The sequence below is a fragment of the Protopterus annectens genome, chromosome 1.part1, assembly GCF_019279795.1.
Source record: "Protopterus annectens isolate FY-2018-M chromosome 1.part1, PAN1.0, whole genome shotgun sequence".
In the NCBI taxonomy this organism is placed as follows: Eukaryota; Metazoa; Chordata; order Ceratodontiformes; family Protopteridae; genus Protopterus; species Protopterus annectens.
In genome coordinates this window covers 620,393,930-620,417,104 of record NC_056726.1, presented here as the reverse complement: position 1 = coordinate 620,417,104, position 23,175 = coordinate 620,393,930, and the positions used below count along the sequence as shown (strand labels likewise).

General features: G+C 37.4%; 1 protein-coding gene across 1 annotated transcript in view; it reads right to left on the bottom strand.

The window, feature by feature from the left end:
• EYA4 (EYA transcriptional coactivator and phosphatase 4) overlaps positions 1-23,175 on the bottom strand; it is a 3,122,134-nt gene that overhangs the window by 485,299 nt on the left and 2,613,660 nt on the right. Inside the window, exon 12 of the mRNA XM_044077094.1 lies at positions 9,686-9,822. Within this exon, the coding sequence (XP_043933029.1) occupies positions 9,686-9,822 (137 nt within the window). The remainder of the gene's footprint in view (positions 1-9,685; positions 9,823-23,175) is intronic.

The window sequence follows — 23,175 nt, the reverse complement described above, 5'->3', positions numbered from 1 at the left end:
GAACCAGAAAACTGCCTACTTAAATGGCCAATTACTTTATGTACCTTATAAATGATAATAGGAAATAATTATTTATGTATTCATGCTGCAGAAGTTAAAATGTCAATTCACTGATATTTTGATCATTTTGAAAAACAAACAATCAAATAAATAAATAAATAAATAAATTAAATACATAAATAAATAAGCAAGCAAGCATTCATTCCAAGGCATACGGTCTAAGATACACAAATGATTATATTTAGCCATTCTCTTGATTTTGAAGTGCTTCACCCACATTTCTATCAAGTTAAAACCTGTAAGACTGCAGCTTGCCAAATCAGTAAAAAAAAATCTCACAGTGTGTGAAGAGCTTCACACATACCTCCATATTTAAACATACGAACTCCACAGTCACAAAATCACAGAAGAAACAGGAAAACCCACACACAGTTCATCACTGCACAAATACAAATTGCACTGAAAGTGATTTCTTGTCTGAAACAGTGACTGTGGAGATGAACACTGGAGACTGGAAATCAAGGAGCTGAAATCTCATCTAGTTTACACTTGACAAAGTATAAGGAAACTGATTAGTGCATTTAAGTGTTAACTGACTGACAGTTCAATGACAGAGCCATTCCTTGACTTTATCAGTTTGTTTCAAAAATGTTTAGACGATCTCATGAGATTTTTCTTGTCTCTTAGCACTATTTATTTAATTTATTTATTTAACATTTGTTGACTGGGAAAGTCCAACTAGGATCCACAGATCCTGTTTTCAGCAGAGGCCCGGATGGCAAGCATGATCTATATTTGTTTACTTTTTTTCTTCTTTAAAATAAATGGACTGCCACCAGGGCCCAGCTCCATTTTCAGTAGTAGCCCAGGGAGAAAAATACACAATAAAACATAAAATAAACAGAAGAATATTTCACTGTAAATATGATATAAATAATAGAGAGTAAGCAATAAACTATAATTTATCTACACAGTTACACAGACATTCAGTTTACTGACTTATGGAAAGTACAGCTCACATATATTACTAATGTCTGATCAAGTTAAGAAATACAAGCTAACAGTGCTGCAATGGGTCACAGATATTGCAGGGATATGATTTGAGGGTAAAGTCAGAAACAGTAGAAAATGCAGCTGTCTATAAGGTAATTACCACTGCAGAAAGTTCTTGAGGAGAAGCCAGTGGAACAATAAACTATACCACCTGGGTTTTTCCACCAACCATTCCCTTTTTCCCAGACAGAGTTTTCATTAACCGGATCCTTGTTCCTTGGGAGGACTAGTGCCGGTCTTGTACTAATTTTCTAAAGTAATTTTGTTGGTTAGTGCATGATACACCCATGGCTCTCTTCAAAAGGAGACAGGGGTCCAGGGAAGTAAATAGTGTGGAAAGAAATGGCCTGGGAACTGTTATGGCTAGGCTTCTATAGGTCCTAGGGCCGATAGCCTAGTACCAACCTATGAACCTATATAAAACAAGTGTTGTTATAATTTTATTTTTGATCATTACAAGGAAATGGGTTTGCTTCAGACTCCTTTTTCCAGAACTGAACTATTGTGAATACTAAAATACTAACTATAAAAAACTGCCTGGTAAACCCATACATCAACTATCCTAAGTATAATTCCTTTGGGGCAGTGGAGAGATGGTGGCTTTACTGTTACAGTGACCTTTCCACACAGACATACTATATTAAGTAACTTATTCAAAACAGCAATACTTATACTTCTTCTCCAAGTCTTCTGGGTTTCTAATACCATGATGGGAATGGACCCCATTACTATATCAAAGTATGATTAAAGTTCATGAAATTAGTATTGTTTCAGTCTTTGATGTTAGCCAGAAGTGCTCTTCACAGCACCTGTAATGTGCCCAGTAGTGACTCCTCCTCCAATTCGTATGGAGTTACATGTATAGGTAACTTATCCAAATCCAACTGTAGATTCTTTTTTATGAGACTCATTGCTCCTACTACTACGGGAACTGTCTGGACATCTTTCTATCACATTGCTCTCATTTCTGCCTGCAAATCCTGATATTTTGTTACTTTCTGTCTCTCTGTATGCAAGACACTGAGTCAATGAGTGTGTCGTTTTCAGTGATCAATGCTACTTTTGTCTTCTTTTCATGGACCACTACATCCGGTTTTCTCACATCTACCTTTTGAACTGTTGGTAATGGGTAATCCCATGTGATGTAGACATCATCATTTTCTGTGATGCTTTGTGGCTCATATTTCTAGTGTTTTTTACCTACTTCCGTATTATAATGTTTGCACAATCCCCTGTGCAACAGTCTTGCCCCATTATTATATTTTTCAGTATATAGTTTCTGCCATTAGTATGTCACAGCCAGCAACAAGATGTCTGACTTCTGTTTCTTCCACATGTTCAATGGACTTTGTAAACCAGTGTGTATGTAGTCTACTTTCTTGGACTGCCAATATTAACCTTTCATCTTTTGGTTTGAATTTGCCTCTCCATAACCATTCCTGCGTTCGATTCCGATCAACATAAGGTTGTTCCAGGACTTTTCTATACTTGCAGCTATATTCATGCATTTTCCACATATCTTGCCTTCTCATCTGATCCTTCACCTTACATTCTTTCTTTTGTTTTTTGGCACATGTCGTTGCTGCCTGACTTTTATCTATTTCTGATTTGATTTCCATTCCCACTTGACACTGATATGCTTCTGCTAGACTAAGCAGGGGAGTCATCTTAGACTTATTCTCCTCATGTTTCAAAACTTTCACTATGTTTGAGTCTTGTGAGGGCAGCATATATGTATGCGGTCCACAACTGCAGATATCTATACATGTAATCAATTTCAAAGAGGCCCATACCTCCTTCAGAAAAGGGAATATATAATGTTGGTATGCACTGATTTTTATTAATCATTTGAAGAGCATGAAGCACCCTTCTTGTTTTCCTATCTAACCTCTCTAATACCTTTTGGGGCCGGTCAATACTTCAAGGAAGGAGCAGTGAAACAGTAAGTTTTAACATTTGGTTAGTCTTGCAAATATTTGGATACACATTAGAGGTGGACGGTTTAGGATCAAAGCCAGACCAAAACCTGTTTCATCTCTGGATCATGCTCCCAACATGTACAGTTTAGTAAAGGCAACTAAATTTCTAAATTAGGCTGCTGACCTATCTGCTGTCGTAGTGGAATGTGCCCATATTGTGCCTTCCAGAGTATTTTTTACATTTATCATAGCAAAAGACAATAGAGTTGACTAACCCTTTAGACAAAGTTTATCAACTGAATTACCTTCTTTCTCTTTCCTGAATGACAAAACGCTGATAATTTTTTTCTGAATTCATTAGTTGTCCCATTAACATCTTGTAATCAACTTTTATTTTCCACACTTAAACTTTACAACAGCAATATAACCAAAATCATTCATATGCTATGACCATTTCCAGTAAAGTGGTACAATATTCCTTTATAAAAGTACTTTCCTTCAACATTATTTACAATTTTCCAACTCTCTTTACATTCTTAGTCATCTGTTGCCTATTAGCCATTTCCTTCATATGGTTATACCGGAGCCATACGTAGATGTTGCAGTGCCTGAAGTACATTCCCAGTCTGGGAACCACAGCCCAGAAGCCACAACCTTCTCTGTGAGATAAGGAGCAAAAGAAATGGCCTCAATGTCCTCCAAGGATTCAATAACAAAGGAAGGGGTCTTCTTTCTGAATACTTAGAGCAAACCAATTGCTATAAACGTAACAAGTGGTTTGCTACATTCTGATCACACATAAAGCACTGAAGTCATAGTGCTTCAGCCACAGCTGCAAATGTGATACCAGCATTGCACTACATTGAATCAGCATCTGCCAAGGATGGCACCTCTGATACCTTGGGCCTGCAGAGGCTGCCGCATTCTCCCCACCCTAGGTACACTTCTGAATGTTACTATAGATGACATCTACTTAAATGGCCTCTCTTGGAGAGCTCATCTCTTCTTGTATTTATTTCACAATGCTCAATATGCCAGCCAATGTTTGTTTAATATTTGATTTCCATTTTCTTTTAACTTCTTTTTTGGCTGTCATAATACGTAAACTCAACACAGCCATTTTGTACCTTGGTACCTCTTGATCAACAATGCAAGCTCAGTAAATAATTTCCTTATTTATGGCTACCTGTCCTCTCAGAATTTCTACCATGATTGTGTGTAGTGCAAGTTTAAAAAAGTCACTTCAGGAGTACAGTATGATCGGTCTACAGTTCTTGTCAAAATACATTCCACCAGAAAAAGACATCATGAAATGTATCACTGAAAACCAGAAAAAAAATTCAGAAAAAAAGTACTAGTGTGTGCGTGTGTGTGCTTGTCTGTGGATGAGGGAATGGGGGGAACAACCTCCCCAGAGCCGCCATGTGGTGGACTGTGTTCCACACTTCCCCGCTACTTTATATACACCAACGTCAATACTGCAAAACAGTGGGAAAGGGACACATTTGCCTTCTGCACTATTCAATAATTTCACACACAAACACTTCTGTACACTACCGCAATTCTTGATGAAACAGAAATCAACTAAAAACAAATGATTCGTATTTCACTGAAACCTATCCATAACCAAACATACTCTCAAAACACATGTCCCCAGCCTCCTATTTTCATCCCATCATCTCTAACATTTACTCTCCACCTGTGGGTAATCTTGGGATGTCTATGTGGGGTACATAAATACCTATGCAAACATTTACAAGCAAATATTCTTAATCTCCTTGATTTTGTTGCTTACTTGGGTGCCCTACAAAATTTGATTGCTTTTCTGTTATTTGTCTCAAGACTGATTTTTATAATTCTCAAAGAGCATTTTGTACTTACTACATACTATTCCTTTTTTAACTTCATCATCTCTTCTTGGTTCTATCATAAGTTTTACTATGGCTGGCATTTCATTCTATGCCCCCTTTCTCCCAGTTTCTGCTGATATTCTACTATCAGTCCTTTACAGAGTAATTAGTCCCTGTCATGCATTCCAAACAGTTGTTTAGCCTTTTTCCATTCTATTACATTCTCTGCCTGACTTATTTGTTTCCAATATTTCAGTTCCTTAGGCATTTTTCTCCAAATACTTCCTGTCTATTCCCTCTATCTTTAACTACAGATATCCCTAAAAGCAAGATTTCCTTTTATTCAGATGTTCATTTGCCTAATTCTAACTATATTTGCGATCATATTACAGATGCAATGATTTACTATGATTATTTACACTATCTTTAAGTGTTTACGATCAGTAAAACATTCTTTCTCTGTCCCTGGTGTTTCCAGTCTAAGCTAACACCATTTTTTCCTACATGTATCATTGTGTTTGTTTATATATATATATATATATATATATATATATATATATATATATATATATATATATTCCAAAATGAACACTGTAGTCAGTAGGATGAAGGACAAAACAAGGCAGTCTTTGAAATGATTTTTTACTCGCACATAAAATCACCAAAAAAACACGACTGAGCACTTTTCATCCCCTATCAGGGACTTCATCAGAATCAATTAAAACACACAGCAAGCACCCTTATATACTAAAAAAGTAATTAACCTATTTACAAGAAATTACATTTTAAAGGTACCAAGTGTATACACCAACACACCTAACTTACACAAATTGAAATAACTTTAGTTTAATACAAAAACTTTGTACAAATATAACTGTCATATGAATTAATTATTTAAAACAATTATAAAATATAATAAAATGCTATTAAGTAATAACCCTCTTGTTTAGTATGGGCATCAAGGAGATGTTTTCATTTAATCCTGGACTATGAGTATCATGTAACTTAATTTGCTATCTTAACTCTCTTTCTTCAATCTGTGATGTAAAATCACCTGCTCTAGGGTTGGGTAAAACACGTTCTATAACGTTCTATAATACCAAATTCAAACTTCCTAAAACAAGGGCATGTCAAAGAGTGTTTAAACAGGGCATTGTTGTGGTTACCTGCTGTTATTTGGTATTGGTGCTCATAAATTCTATCTTGGAGACGTCTCTCCGTTTTACCCACATAAAATGCGGGGCACCCCACAAATTTAGCTAAGTATATCAAACCTGTCGTTTGACAACTGCCCTTCACAAATATTACTTTTGACTCCAGCTCATTTTCTAGAATAACTTCTTTGGCATCTATAATGTACTTACACTGCATGCATCTCCCATATTTATGTGTTCCTACATTTTCTTGGCCTTTGTTATACAACCTTCTTTCTAAGCTCAATTTTATATTCATTCCTGTCCTAAAGACAAAAGAAGGATGGGACCCAAGTATAGAGTAAATACTGGGACTACATTTAAGAATATTCCAATTAACTTCTATTTGTTTAACTGACCTAGGTTTAGGGCCATAGGGTAAAACTAAGGCTCTTTCATAGGTTTCCCCTTGACTAATGGGCTCTTTATCTTGTAATCCTACACCCAATAAAGGATTATATCTTATGCCCCACTGTGATTCCACGTATCCTAAGGTATCTTCCACCAAGCTCTTGGGATACCCTCTGGCATAAAACATATCAACTACTTTCATAAGTTCATTATGTACATTCTCTAAATGTGATGTCATACAAGCTACTCTAATCAAGTGACCTTTTACTATACTTTTCTTTTGACTATATGGATGGCAACTTAAAAATTCCAGATAAGAATTGCTGAACGTGGGCTTTCTACAAATTTTAGACTTAAAAACTTCTCCAACTTTTGAAATATGAGTGTCTAAATAATTTATTCATTCCTTGTTGCTAGAATAAGTGAATTAAACAAAAAACTGAATGAATTATTCAAATACTTTATAAAATCCATAATCCCTGATTCTGCATCCTTCCATAAAATGAACATATCATCCAAAAATCACACATATAATTTTATGTGCTTAAACAAATTCACTATTGAAAACCTTCATATGCTCCCATTCTAATAAAATCATATTTGCATACATAGGAGCACTAGATGCACCCATAGCCATTCCTTTTGCTGTTTAAAGTACTCAACTTTAGAAAAAATATAATTATAATCTAAAACTATTCCCATGAAGTCAGCAACCAAATTAACCATATCATTTGAATACTGAGTATATCTACGAATACTGTCTATACATAATTCCATCCCCTCTTCTCCAGGCAAGGAAGAAAAAAGGTCAACTATATAAATGGTCACAAACATTATATCTTTGTCCCATAATGTCTTTTTTATTCTACCTAAAAAGTCCGAAGAATATTTAATGAGGTGCTCAGTCCTCCCATACACCTCTTTCAACCATCTATTCACACAAACCCCAAAAGGGTATGTTTTGGAACTTCGGCCCACCACAATAGGCCTGAAGGGTGGGTTTAATGCATCTTTATGGATCTTTGGAATACCAACGATTGTGGCTATTACCAGATTTTTAACTTTTAAATACTTATAGGTCTCACACATACAGACACACACACACACACACATATATATATATATAAATATACAGTGGATACAAAACATTTACAGACCTGTTAAAATGCCAGATTTTTGTGACATAAAAAATGAGACCACAATAAATCATTTCAAAACTTTTCCCACCTTTAAAATGACCTATAATCTGTACAATTCAACTGAAAAACAAACAAATCTGTTAGGGGAAAAATATGAAAAATAAAAAATGTACAATAAGCTGGTTGCATAAGTGTGCACACCCTTAAACTAATACTTTGTTCAAGCACCTTTTGATTTAATTAAAGCATTCAGTCTTGAATGTGACCATCACAATTTATCATAAAGAATACCACGATGGCTGTCATACACAACGGTAAAAAAAATGACAAATAAGTATATCACATTCAAAAGAAACAAAATGCAATAATAATATTAAATGCATCACTGAAACACAGTTTGCAGGTGCTCCTCCCACATGTTCCAAATATCAAATGCTGAAGACAACACACATGGGAAACAGAAAGTCATTTTGGTGTGTGTATGGAGGGTTACCTGTTACCTGACACAGAATAGATTCAAAGCATGACCATCTGAAACTACAGTTAAATGTTCATTCATTTTAATACTGTGATACCTTACTCTTCCACCAACAAGCAAGTGCAGCTTGGTGATGGGCTCCATGTATTTTCTAACCACGATTCTGAAACTCTTTTTTTTTTTTAATCTGATTACCTTGTACATCTAAATTACGATTATTTAAAGTAAAGATGTAAAAATAGTAATCCAGACTAGCAATACTTCACAATATTAAATGCTGTATTACAATGTACTAACGAATTTTAAATTCCTTATGTGATTTAAGTTTTAGAATATCCACACTTTGTAAATAAATAAATTAAGCTTAATCTAATTTGATAAACTGTTCGAGCTCAATCCAGATTTGTGTGAGCATCTTAACTCAGGTGGTCTGAGGTTAATATACTATCTCTAGGAAGCAGCATGACACATATTACACTGCCTGTTAGTGACAGCTCTTTCTCTGAAGTTCAGACTACTTGAAAAGGAATACTGCTATAACATAAACAGTGCTGCCCAAAAGACAGTATCACAACACTGATAATCAAAATGAGAGAAAAAAGCCCTATTTTACTGGCAGAGCCTAAATAGCTAATAAGAATAATATCACTGAACAATTAAGGAAATGGAATCAGACTATGGATGTGACGAAATACATCAAAGACACGTACGGCAGCAGTTACCCATGCTCTGCCAGATGGGCAATATGTTAGAGTCAGGAGAGTTCTAGCCTCTTGACAGCCAGAAACTAAAATGTGTCTGTATTCATTTATGCCACTTGCCAAATTTGTCAGATTTGTAAGTGAACTGATGCCTTGCAGACCACTTTCAGCTACAATCCAGACACAAGAAACAGTAACATGCAAATATGGAGGTAAAAATAATACAGAGAATGGATTCAGAATACAAATTAAAACTTAAAAAGCTCAGAAAGTCAAGGAGTTAGGCAACGTTAGGTACAAAATAATTCAGTGCACAAGGATTATGACAGTTCACATTCAGTAGCCTCATGGTTAGAAAATTTAAAGCAAAGTCTAATTAACCAGTAAAACCGCTGACACACACAAATGTCCCCCCTCGTGTAGTTTGGTCCTTTCCAAAGAACAAGGCGGGATCACTGGTTTTGAAAGAGACAGCATTGGAAAGTATGAGTGATGACAGACGGAAATATAAGGTGTATGATGAGGCATTTATGAAACAGTCACTTGATCGCTTAAAACAAAGCAAAAGATTGTCCTTCAGTCATCAAACATTCTAACGATTTAATCAAAGAACCATTATTAACAACCCACTCCCTTCACTGTTGTGTAAATGTGTAGGCAACTCTTTACAGCTCCCAGAACTTCAATGGGGGCTACCAGTAACATACCAATATTCTATAAAGGTCAGTAATAAAGTATAATATTGCCTGATACAGACAAATAATGTCTGTTGAGGAATGCAGACAGACTAAAAACTCCTTACTTCTGTCACAATTAAAAAAAATCATATTGGAATATTTAGTACTGAATTACAACTTCCAGCCATTCCTAAGTACATATGCAAACAACAAAACAAAGAATTAAAAAAAAAAAAAATGTAAACTCCCTTCTTTTTTTACTTTCTGATTCTCAAGTGGATGTACCATTTTATTTAAGCATTCATCAATTAAATAAAGGCATACCTCCAAATCACTGTCAGGGAGTGGTGACGGATTATTCTTTCTACCCCTTCCCCGCGACTTTGATCCAGAACTCCTACACGTTCTTTCATCAAGATCCTTGATTGGAGTTGAGGGACTCTGCACTGTATCAAACTCTCCTGTTAAACAAACATGTTCAAGAGAATCTCTATCAATTTGCTAAGGGTTACTGCATTACACAGAAAAGTAGATTAACATTTAGTTCTTCTTTATATTGCTTTTACTCCCTCTACACTCCACACATAGTAGGATGGAATGAAAAGTAAAACATTCTTAATGACAATAATCTATTGTAGTTCACAATTATAAATAATCAAAAATACAGTTCACTTTCTGGGTACAATACTAGATATAGTTACGTTAAAAGAGCAACACTGAAGTGTGTGTGTGTGTGTGTGTGTGTGTGTGTACTTATATCTATCTAGAAAGATATATATATATATATATATATATTTTTTTTTTTTTATATAAATGTATATATACATACACACATATGGGTTTACTGAAAAGACCGAAAAGCCAAAATTTTGAATCCCACAAGACCGAGAATAAACTGCCAAAACCTCACATGAATGAACACCTGGAACAAAGACAAACAAACTCAGGGTAAATAGCCACGTGTCCGTAAAAACAAAACAATGCAAAACTGTAAACCGAAGCAAATTAAACCCACCCCACCCCCTATGTCATGGGCTGCCCCCCCCCCCCACACCCCTTAACTAAATATACCAACTCCAAGATCACACTATAGTAGGGAAAAGGCAAAGTTCACCATGAAGGACAACTGGTAACTTAGACAGAGTTGCATTTGGATAACCTCAGATGCATTATGCTGAGCAACTAGCCTGGAGGTGTGGATATCCTTAATGAATATGGACAAACCTCCATCTTTGGTGTTTTCCAGTCCAGGTTAGATGGCCGAAAAGTGTGGTATGAGTTATAGCCTGATAATGCAGGGGTGCTCTCTGGAGCCTTGAACCAGGTCACAGTCACTGCACATATATTAATGTTCTTCATTTTAAGGAGTGCCTCGAGGGAGTGCATTTTGAGATTTAGACTTCTAGCATTGAGTAGCATTACCCTTAGATTTTGCTTGCCTGTTCCTGTTATGGTGGTGAATTTGTCATTTGAACTTTGCCTAAAAAAGTCACTCTAGGGGCAGCAAAAGCCTTAGCCAGTATCCAGAATGCCAGCGGTGACAGGTGCAGGCCAGCTCTGACAAAGCATCGTGGTCTGTCGACCATATCGTCCCAGGCAAACAGATACTGGATCCCCTTAAAATGACACCAGAAGCTTAGCAAACTGTTGGTCAATCATTTTGTCCTTGTACTGCGGTAATATTCTGGGAGATGGCAGGATACTACTCAGGGCTATGGTCATGCCTGCCTTGGCTACAAGATCAGAGAGCTCTTCCATGTCTCTTTTCATGTAGTCCAGGGAGATGTGTGTCAGGTCATTCACACCAACATGGACAATGACAGAGTCATATTTGTACTTGTTGTGGAGTGACCTGAGTGCATGGGTTATGTGGCGGATCCTGGCACCAGACAGGCAGCTGACAGCAACCTTCTCCTTGTTTAGCCTGGTGGGTGGTACATCAGTGTACCTGACTATAGAGTCACTTATGACAAGTGTGTTGGGTACGTTGTTTTGCCTTATGGGCTGTGGTTGAGTGGCACACTGAGTCTGTGGGTGTGTGTCATTTGGTTGTGTTGGGGGGTGGAGGTTGCTAGCGTTTCTGCTTTGGAGGTCTCTGTTGCTTGAGCATATTATTATTGAGAGCCTCCGCAAATGTTTTTGTATTTCTGTGTGTGGATTTTGGTGGTGTAGGTTTAGTAGGACTATGTGATGAGTGTGGTGTAGTGCAAGTGTTTACCTTCTCTTGAATATATTTTTGTTCTATTCTTCATTAAATCTGGTTTTCAGAATTTTTGTGGCAAATCACCGAAGGATTGAATTCACTAAATAATGACAGGCATTTGAATTTCAGACAAAATAAATGGTAACACAAAACCTTTTATTCTAGCAATTTTCTAAGTTTATAAGCTCAGTATTTGAAAAATTTCCCCATTTTGGGGCTGTATTCCCCAATTATTGGCTTTGCCCAGGTTTTTTTGTGCTAAGAGGTTGAGAGCTATGGTGAGAAGTGAGAAGTGAATTCAGTAAAATGATAGCCATTTAGGTTTCAGTCTTCCTGTCTTTCAGGAAACTGCTAATTTGGCATAGTGGTATGTTGCTCTGACTGTAGTGCACAGGGTCCTGGGTTCAAGACTTGGTAGTGAAATGCATGGCGGTAGTACACATTTTATTCTAGCAACTTTCCAAAATTATACAGGCAATGTTTAAAATGTGTCTCTGATTTTTGGTCTTTTGCCCCCCCCAAAAAAAATGAAATTGAAAATAAGTGTGAGGACCTGTGCAAGATGCATATGGCTTAAACTACCTTTCATTTTATCCATATCTATCTATATATATATATATATATATATATATATATATATATATATATATATATCTGTATATATATATATATATATATATATATATATATATAGTGTGTGTATGTGAAAGTAGACATTAATGATGGAAATGTTCTGAATTGGGCAGTTTTGTCATTATTGGTTCATGCATTTTGCTTAATTGCCTACTGGAAAAATGTTCAAACAATACGTTTAAAATGCGCTCTAACTTAAGTCTAAGAAGTGTGCTGTATTATACAAGGAATATAATTTAATAATGTCAAGAAGGTGTATCACAGAACACATGTATGTTTTTTGTTTTGTGTGCAAGGGGCCTATGATTTGAAAACAGCCCAAAGGTAATCTTTATCCACCACTGGCCAGATGCATTTTCTTTGGATGTGGTGTGGGTTTCAATGCTGTTTCAATGAATGCGAGTTTCAAGGGCAGAGACGTTTTAATGCCAAGTCTATTTTCATTGTGAGACAGTATTGCTTTGTTTAGCAGATATCTATTAGTGTTTGTGTATTGTGCTATAAAATGTAAAAATAAAATCCAAATAATTATTGTAGAAGTAAAGCAGTATGCATGCACACATTACTGTTTATGGTTAATGAGGCAAAATAGCCAGGTAATGGGACATGGGAATTGCTGCAGGTGGGTGGGGGGGGGGGGTACTGGCATCATATTTGCATTGTCTATTCTTCAGTTTGTGTTTGAAAGTTGGTATTCCATAATTCCATTGGAGAGGGCAGGGTTACATAATTATGTATGCAAACTTTACGTTAATCAGCGAACAGATTTGTACCTTTTTTCATGGGCCTTGTCCAGATTTTTTATGTTTTCAGGTTGAGAGGTATGATTTGCCTAGAGTAGTAGAAGAGAAAGAAATAACTGATCAGATTTTCTGAATTCTTTTATTTTGTGAAGGTAAAAACATAATTGTCTATGAACATCTAGCAAATGCAGACAATATTCACCCTTGTTTGAAAACTTGGAAAAAATGAGGAAAGTTGTATTGTCTGGTGATATTAGTTTCAGACACTATTTTTGGTGGAAAAGAAGGATTTGTTCGCATGACAACCTGTCCTTATGGAAGATTAGGTAAGAAGGCTTGCAAGATAAGGCTTGTAGATCAGATAATCTCCTAGCAGAAGCAGTAGCAAAAAAATATATATATTTTTTTAAGATAAGTATTTCAAATCACAATTTGCGGATGGTGCAAGTGGGGAATTAATTACAGACTATAGCTACAGATTCACGTCCCAAGGTGTAGAAGGGTCTTTATACGGAGGTCTGAGCATTAAGGATCCTTTCAGAAAGGTTTTACAAAGTTTGTGGGATGTTAGAGCTGTATCAATTAGAACATTATGAAAGTTTGAAATTGCAGATAGATGCACTCATATGATCAAGGAAGATACACCTGCATCGAAAAGCGATGCTAAAATCTCCAACACCCTATCAACTGGTGCAGAATATAGGTCAAGGTTATTCTCTGTAGCCTATTTTGAAAATTTTTGCCACTTGCTGATGTACAATGATCTAGTCGAAGGTTTATGGGAGGCTAGAACAATTATTTGAACTGGGACAGTGAAACTTGTATGCCTGGTAATCACTGCAACTGGAGAAGCCATGCAGTGAGCTTGAGATTTCAAAGATTCAGATGAATGCATCCCTCTGGATGGGACAAGAGGTCTGGAGCTGGGTCCAGAGTCAAAGCTTTCTAAATTAGGTGAGGCCATAGAAAGGGAAACCATATCTGTTGAGGCCAGAATGGGACAATAAGAATTATCCTGTTCTTTAACTTGTTGGCTTTCTTTAGAAACTGGGAAATGAGAGACATCAGGCAAAAGGCATACAACAGACCGGGGGGCCAATAGTGAAGGAGAGCATCTCTCGGTGACTCCCCGGAGGGGGGATCAGGGCAAGGTAGCTGCTGCACTTGTTGCTCAGGGAGGATGTAAAGAGGTTGCAGCATGGCTGGCTCCCACTGGCCGAATATCCTTTCTGCCACCAAATGATTGACAGACCACTCGTGAGGCATTAGGATACTCCTGCTCAATTTGTCTGTAATCATGTTGGAGCTCCCTGGAATATACATTGCAATTAGAAAGCGGTTGGATGAAATTTCCCACTGCCACAACCCGAGTGCTTCTTGACAAAGAGCGTAAAATCTGGTTCCCCCTTGCTTGTTGATGTACCAAACAACCGACATGTCTGTCTGGATCACAATCATTCCCAAGGGGAGGATTTCTTGGAATGCTTGCAAAGCCAAAAGCACTACTCTCATCCCTAGAACACTGATGTGCAGATTGGCCTCTGACTGGGACCAAGTACCTTAGATGTCTTTTCCAGATAACCACTCCTCCACCCTATCTGGGATGTGTCCATGGTCACTATGGCTTGGGAGAAGGGTCAAAGGGTCAGCCCGACAAAATTTAGTTGAAGTGAAGCTACCAGCTCAGGTCTTTCTTGCATAGATTGGTGATTTTTACCTGACTGGACATTGGCTGATTCAGTAAGGAACATTTTGATGCCAAGAGCCACTGTAGGATTTGTATGTGAAATCTTGCAAGGGGAAACTAAAATGATGACAGATGACATTGATCCTAGAGTTTGTAACAACAGTCTTGCAGTCACCTTTTGCTGTGAATAACCTGGCTGACTTGCAATTTTATTCTTTGAATTCTTAATGAGGGAAGAAACACTATGTGTGTTTAACACCGTTCCTATAAATTCAAACTTCTGCGTTGGCTTACATGGGATTTTTCATAGTTTACAGTGATTCCCAGTGAGGAGCAAGTTTGAAGAACGTAGTTCCTTGCCTGCAACAGTAGATGCCTGGTGGGTGCGGGAATGAGCCAGTCATCTAGGCATAGAAACACGCAGAATTCTTGCAGTCTAAAGTGAGCTGCTACCACTGCCATGCATTTGGTGAACACCCTGGGGGCTGTGGTGAGACCAAAGGGCAGGGATCTGAACTGATAATGACTGGCTCCCAGCCAGAAGTGGAGGAATCTTCTGGAGCGCTTTTTCATTTTTATGTGACAATACACATCCTGAAGATCTACTGAGCACATCCAATCATCTTTTCTTAAGAATGGAAATACAGACTGAACTGTAACCATCCGGAATATGGTTTGTTGAACTGACTTGTTCAACACACTTAGATCTAAAATCATTCTCCAGTCCCGTTTTCTTTGGCAGTTAAAAGAATCTTGAGTGAATTCCGGATCCTATTTGGTCTGGTGGGACTTCTTGGATGACCCTTTTGTCGAGCACTTTTTGAATTTCTAAGACTTCTGCATCCCTGAGACTGGGAGGAATGTCTGGGATTCATTTTGGTTGTCTGGGATTTTTTGAAAATGGGATGCTATAACCTCTGGTTATAATCCTCTGCACTCAATTGTCCATTAATATTTAGCCAGGCAGACAGGTGCAGGGATAATCATTCCCCTGTCTGCCTCCAGAGGACGACAATGGGGCCCCATTCAGGAGCGCTGATAGAGGAGTTACCTGGGAATGACTCCGTGGATCCCTGATTTTATGGAACACCTCTGCCTCGAGCACTACGTCTTCCATTGTAACTTCACCCTCTACCACAGGGGGAGTCACTGCCATGAAAGTCATGGAAAGGTCCTTGGGATTTTTTGAACCATAGCTTCCCACTTCTCTGGTTTCTGGAATACAACCGCTGAGGAAGGGAAAAGAATATGCCTACTGCAGAAAGTGTCTTTCCATCCTTCTCACAATGGCAAGGGTCTCTAACTTTTAGGCCAAAAACGGATGTTCCATCAAAGGCAGCATTGATGAAAAAATACTTGAATGGCTCCACAAACTCATATAAGCGCTTCCAGGTGAGTCTCCTCATGGCTATGCCAGAACCCACTACCCTAGTCATCCCTTCGGCTGCATGCACAAAGAGCCTTATGGATAAATTGTATACTGAATCAAGAGTTGCCAGCTGGGATGCTACTTTATCCTAAACCCCTTCAGCTACTGCTCCTGTCAGAGTATCTGATAGCTCCTTTATCAAATCTTGTTGAAGTCTAGTGAAATGTGCAATGAAGTTCAAGGATCTGAGAGCAAAGGTTGATGAAGCATATACATGCTTCCTGAATCAATCTATCATCCCTGACTCTTTTTTTAGGATGATGGACAGTAGGACTTTCAAAAGCAAGTTCCTTTTTAGTGGCAGCTGCAACCACCATGGCATCTGCTGGTATCCCTTTAGCCAATGTTGCTGATCCTCAGGAGTTGACAAAATGTGGTCTGGACTCTTGTAGATTGGCTTGATGGAATCAGGTATCTTCCAAGCCTGCTGCACAATCAATTTAATTAGATCATCAGCGGGTGGAGAGATCCAAGAGGTAGATGTTTGGGTATGGAAAGCCTCCGGGTATAAGAATTCCTCTGATGAAGGCTGATGGGATGTCCAGCCATCCCTCTGCTTCAGGATCTAATAATAGTATGCCTCCAAGACAGACATCTTCCGATGGTGACTTTGGGGGAACCTTTCCCTTCATCGAAATTTGTATCTTTTGTATAAGTCTCTTCAGGGGAGTCCAAGTGCTTCCTCTTGCACTTTCTTTTCAGGGATATCTCCTCACTAAGATGGGCTGGTGAGATGTCTGAAGAGGACATGACCACTGTGGTTGAATCCTGAGGCTTCTGTGCCCACTGTCCTAGGGCAGAGGTTGGAGGTAGCTCTGGATGAAGGGAAATACAGGGATGTTAATATGATGAGAATGGTATCGACTGTGAGTCCGCAGTGGACAAGGTTTTTTTCATGGCCTGGAAAACAGACCGCCATAGAGGAATGGGAGCCTGGAACCAACAGACTCCCTTGGAACCATGGTCCCATTCCATACCAAGGAAGCAGCCATCAAAGTTGAATTCACATGTGCCGATGCCCCAAGGAGCATGGACGGCTCTGACGACATCCCTCTCAACTCTCCCTCAACTCACCCTAGAACTGACAACAAAGCTTCGACCCTGAGAGGTCTCCAGTTCCAACAGAACCAAAGAGCTCAGGGTAGTTATTGGCACCAAAGATGAAGATCTAACTGGCACCCATACAGTTGGAACCGGGACTGTTGGAGCTGGGAACTCTGAAGGCTCAAGTTGGAGTCAGAGAAGGAACAAAAACTGGTGAAGAGACAAATAAGGTTCCAGAGCCAGGGAAGCTAGGAACTGACAAAGTAGCTAATCCCCTTGCCACCAGAAGCTGTTTCACCAGCCTTAAAACATCGGATTCCATGAAGCTCTTGGTGGAATGGACCAAAGACACCAACAGGGATCAGGTTTTCTCCAAGAAGGGGCTTGGAGGTCAGTCTGGAAAAGGGTCTAATTACGGTGAATATCTAACATGGGGCCTGTCTTTAAATGAACTCTCCTTTGGTTCCAAACAGCTGGAACCAAGGAGTGAGGAGGCACCAAAATCATTTCATCCATAACAGTAGAGGGTGCCACAATTGTTGGTGTAGTGACTGACACTGTCAGCACTGAGGGTGGAAGCAGTTTTCCTATGCTCCACTGAAACTGTGGAACCAGAACCAGAGACGTTTTAGTCATTTTAATTGGTGGTGCCGACGAGACTGCCAAAACTGACAGTCTCCTCTTCTTGGATCCTTCAGGTTTAGATGAAGGGGAGGAAGAAGAAGGGAAGCTAATGTCAGTTTTAGATTTGGTAGACACAGCTATGGCCTCATCAAAGCTTGATTTATTAAGACCCTTTAAAATCAGTTTGTTTTTTCTTTCCACATGGGACAGTGACTGAAGCCATGACAAATAGCACAGTCTTCTTGAAGGTGCACTGGGCAAACAGTAGACATGTAAAGAGTGATCATCTGAATTTGTTAATTTTCAATCACACTTCTGGCATCCCTTGAAGCCAGAAGTACCCTTAGCCTTCTCAGCCATGTCAGAAGAGACACATGCACACAAGCAGAGAGTCAGAAAGAAGGGAAGATAAGTTTAAGTTTTTTTTTAAAGATAGCTAAGAAGAAACATACCAACAATGGTACAGAATGTTTACCATAATGGTAATTAGAAGGACAGATAGAAAAAAAAAAGAACCAACAATGGTACTAACAGTTTACCATAAAGGTAAAGAGAGAGAAGAGAAGCAAAAGAGAGGGGAACTACAAATGATGGTATTTGGAAGAAAAACACTACTTGTGTTAAAGGAAGAGCCTATAGAAGAGCTGGATAAGAGAAATATAGATAAACTAACAAAGGTTTTTAAAGAAATAACACTTACAGTTTTGATGAAATACGTTTGTTCGAGAGATAACAGGAAAAACATGTCTGGCAGTGAACGAGGCAAACTAGATCTGTGGTAATCCTGAGAGGAGCATTGTGGGTAAAGCTAAGCTTGAGAGTTTTTCGAAGGCACGAGCTGCAATAATGGCCGAGTTGGTTCTGATATGGAACCAAACCCACAATCAAGGATTAAATGAAGACTGACAACATCATCAATAAATAAATGAATAAAAATAAAATAAGAAGCTAAAAAGTTAAAATAAAAAACAAATACAGAAAACTACCCTATCAGAAATTAGCACTGCCAGCAATTCCTACAAAATCAACAATGTACACTAACTTAACTTACCTAAAACACTAACCAAAACAATAAACTTAAATGACAAACAAACCCTTAGTTTACTACAACAGAAAAAAAAAATAAAAAATCTAGCTAAAATGGTTAAAAAAATGAAAAAAGTTAGACAGAGAGAGAGATAATATTAACAAATAGTAGAAGGCCTCCCATCAGACAGACCACTCACAGCTTCACAGGTTATTAATAGGTATTCGCTCTGTCTGAAGTAACCTAGCCAAAGCAATACCCATGGCATGTTACCCTTTCCATAAGGGCTTGAAGGGCAAGCTCAGGGGTGTATTTGTGATTATCCATTCATTTTCCAGGTAATGTACTAAATGATTTAAAGAACATCTTTGTTTAATATGAATGGGAGAGTCAATTCCACACGAGGGGACTTCTTTGTGAGATATATCCATTTCTCTTGCAGGTTCTGTTCATACAGTGGTCGAAATTTAGTTCTCTAATATGGGTGTTTGTGAAGTTACCTATTATATGAATGTATAGAAGGTCACAGAGGACATGTCATTTAAGACTTTGTACACCAAGTAGGGATTTAAAACATTCTGCATAAGGTATAGAACTCAAGCCATTGATTTTTTTAGTGAAGCAGCATTATGGCCTTTTGACGTAAGTCTTGTATTTGACTAGGCAGATACCAAAAGGGTCGCAATATTCATTTATGTGAATAAAAAGGGACACACCTCTCAACCTGGAAACATCAAAAATCTGGACAAAGGCCCATCAAAAATAGGTACAACTGGCCAAAAATCTGTATGCTGATTAACATAAAAATTGCATACATAATAATGTAACCACAACCACTCAAACAGAATTGTGGGATACCAACATTCAAATGGAAACTGAAGAACAGACAAGATCTTAAACGCAAAACATAACCAGTATAATAGTGTTTTATTTATATTAATGTTTGAAATTGTATCAGACTTTGAACTTGTGTAAAAAAATAAAATTCAATTTTCTTTTAGAAAAATAAACTGCTGCTACATACACTCATAATATTAAATAAAACAAAATATAACCAGAACAATGCTGTTTTATTTATATTAACATTTGAGCTACTATATAACTAAAATACAATTTTCTTTTATAAAAATAAAAATAACTGCTAGTGCTACACTCATATAAAATTAAAATAATTACAATTTGTGTAAAAAAATCAAATGAATTATTCTAACAACAACTAAATTGGTCTACAATTTAAATAAATACAAACTAAATAAGGTCTAACTAGTAAACTGGTATAAAATAAAACTAAAATACATACAACTCAAATTTTTTATAAGAAATAGCATCAATAGTACACTTTTTAAAAACATCCAAGGGATCCTGAGAAAATACATATATGACTAGAAAAATATTCTTCTGTTTTTACTGTTGTTCCTACTTGTGTTTGCTTATGTGTTTTATTCTTTGTACTGGCACTTAGCTTACAGGTACCTACATAAATATGAATTTGAAAATGTTAATGATGCTAAAAAAAGAAAGACTATAAAAATCAGAAAAATACCTCAAGTAAACCCACATACATAACTAACAGCACCTGTGTACTAAAATGTGATGATGTACATGCAATTCACTGCAATCTAGCTGTGCTTGTAAGACAGGTAAAGATAACTAACTCTGCCTCGTGTCATACAACACATGCTTCAGCCATCTACAAATCTATGCATGTTACCCTGCATCGTTACTCTTATGAACCAAAACATAGCCACATATGATTTTCAGTGCAGTACAACCTTAGTCTAATAATCCCATCTCATTTTAAATGATGTCACTGAACAAGTCCATTAAATAAGAGGCAAGGCAAAATGGAAATCTGCTGCATGTATGGCCAAGTCTTAAAATCCATGGCTCAAAAAATAAGAGAAGTAACCTGAAGCACTGCTACACATAGCAAATCTGATCTCCTATCAAATATCTGCAAAGATTAACCATAATGAACTGTCTGCGCATTAACAAAATTAATTTCAGTGAATCAGGTATATTGCCTCACATCAATAAAGTGGACAAACCAGTATTTAATTTAAGATAAATTTCGGGATTACTGATTAACACAGAATCACTGGTAATGTTTTAAAAATGTTATTTGACTTCAATATAAATCTCAGAGAAAAATAAAATCTTACTTTAACAACAAAAATACTGGCTTGCTTCAGTTTATTGATTCAGAACATTCAAACATTTTATTAGTACAGTGCAATTTTTGCCATTGCAATCAATTACACTGTATCCCAAAACATTGTCACAAATCTTTCAATTTATGTCTAGCAAACCAATATACTGGAAAACATTTACCAGTACACTAGTTGGTATCATGATTATTTGCATATTCTGGCAAGCTAATAAGAAATGTAACATCTCATGGTAGGCAATAACACAGGAACAAGTGCACAAAAACATTTATTTTATTAAGAATGGGTAATGCAGAATAAGCTTTGCAACAATTGGCTTAATTCTAAAATATCACAGTCAGACTAGGAGATTAGCTACTAATGTTCTGTCTGAATTAATCCAACTTTCCGGCAGAAAAAAAAATAAACTCAAGACTCGTATGATGTTTAGTCTTATGTAAGAAACAAAACCTAATATCCTATAACATAACATCATACAAATACACCAGACAGCATAAGATGTAAACAGACATGCTTCCACACACAAAACCAACTATTACACCTTTCTCCAATCCCCATGTCAAGAGCCATATACAGAAATTTCCAAAATAGTGAGTGCATTTGTCCTGCTAAATCATGTTTGAATATGTGTTGTGTTGTGTGTGGAGAAATCTCATCTCAGCAATCCAGGAAGTATTGGATTCATAAAAGGAATGGGCCACACCATGTACCACTAACACTGTTCACCCAATCCACCACTACATACTTATAAAGTAGAATAGTGCCATGGATGCTTCCTGTGGGTCAGGGTAATCACTGAAATGCTAGGTATATTATTTTAGGTGGTAGATATGCATTTCGCTGATAAATTAATATTCAAGTAGCCTTCAATCGTCATTATTAGGTAACAGATAACATATCATATGCAACAGATAAGATGAAACACAATGTATCCAGTTGCAGTTAGGCATGACAAATCATTACCCTTGCAATGTAACACAGTTGCATATGTCACATTTGATAACAAAGTCTTTATAGCTGTATGAATGGTGAATCAGTCCAAGATAAAGTAACTGGCAAAAGTAAAAATAAAGCAATCCAGCAAACCAATTTCTTAAGAAGAACCACAGACATTTCTAACAGTTTCCTTGAGCCACGCAGTGAAGGGAGAGATTCTGCAAATTACTATATACTTGTTTTAATTGTGGTTCATTGAAGTGATCTCATAAAAGAGTTGTTTTGATCTCTTACATGCATTTGGCAAAACAGTATTAAAAGAAGTGATTGTACAAACATCATTTGCGCCATCCCCGCCACCAAAATAATCTACATATAGAAACAAAAATGTTGCATGCAGTAAATCCGCAAATCCCAAAACAGCAAGCCAATAAAAACAAAAGGCAACAGAACCATGGCTAAAGTAAACACTGATAACCCTCACAGAGACTTTATTAAAAACACAAGTCAAAAAATCACACTGCTATGAATGGTAATGCATGTCCACGATGAAAATGAAGCACAAGTTCTGCAACTGCTTTGCTAACCTACACCTGCATATTGCACCAGCAGTTGATAATGAAACAGCAGTTTGGTTAAAAAGCTCGGCTGATAAAGTAAATGTATGTGATAAGTTAAAACATATAAAACTCCATCCTTTAGTTTGAAATGCCCCAGTTCTCCACTTTATAGCTATAAGTCCCTTATATGAATACTCTGACGTGCTGACAAACACCTGGTCTGACAACAGCTTTCTGGGATGTTGTGGTATCTTCACTGGTCATATACCCACTCAAGTGGGAAGTGAGAACTGATGGATGAACTGGCTAAAATGTGTTACTTAGTTTGCAACTGCAAGCTGAAACTTTTTGCAGTCATTGTAAATAATATCGGCAATTCAGAGGCAAATGAAAGCAATAAGTAAGGCCTATTTATTTATTTTCTTATTCTTTTTTTACTTCCCTGGGGCTGGAGCATACATTACAATATGCATTTTTTTTAATTCATTTACCTGAAGCTGGAGGCGGTTGAGGATTTTTCTCATCCTGATCCTGGGTCTGGAATTCCTGGAGGTGCAGATGCTGGGTGGACCAGATTCTGCTATGTGTCATGACACTGCAGAAAGTACTTGTTTCTTCTTTGGCTTGGCTGGCAGATTAAGTTAACTTAAATCTTAAAACTAAGTAAGTGCAACAGCTCCTCTGCTGGCTGGTCGCTGCTGCCTGCTGTGCTGCCCTAAATTGACAATGTGAATGTACGCAGTCAAAAGATAAACACACA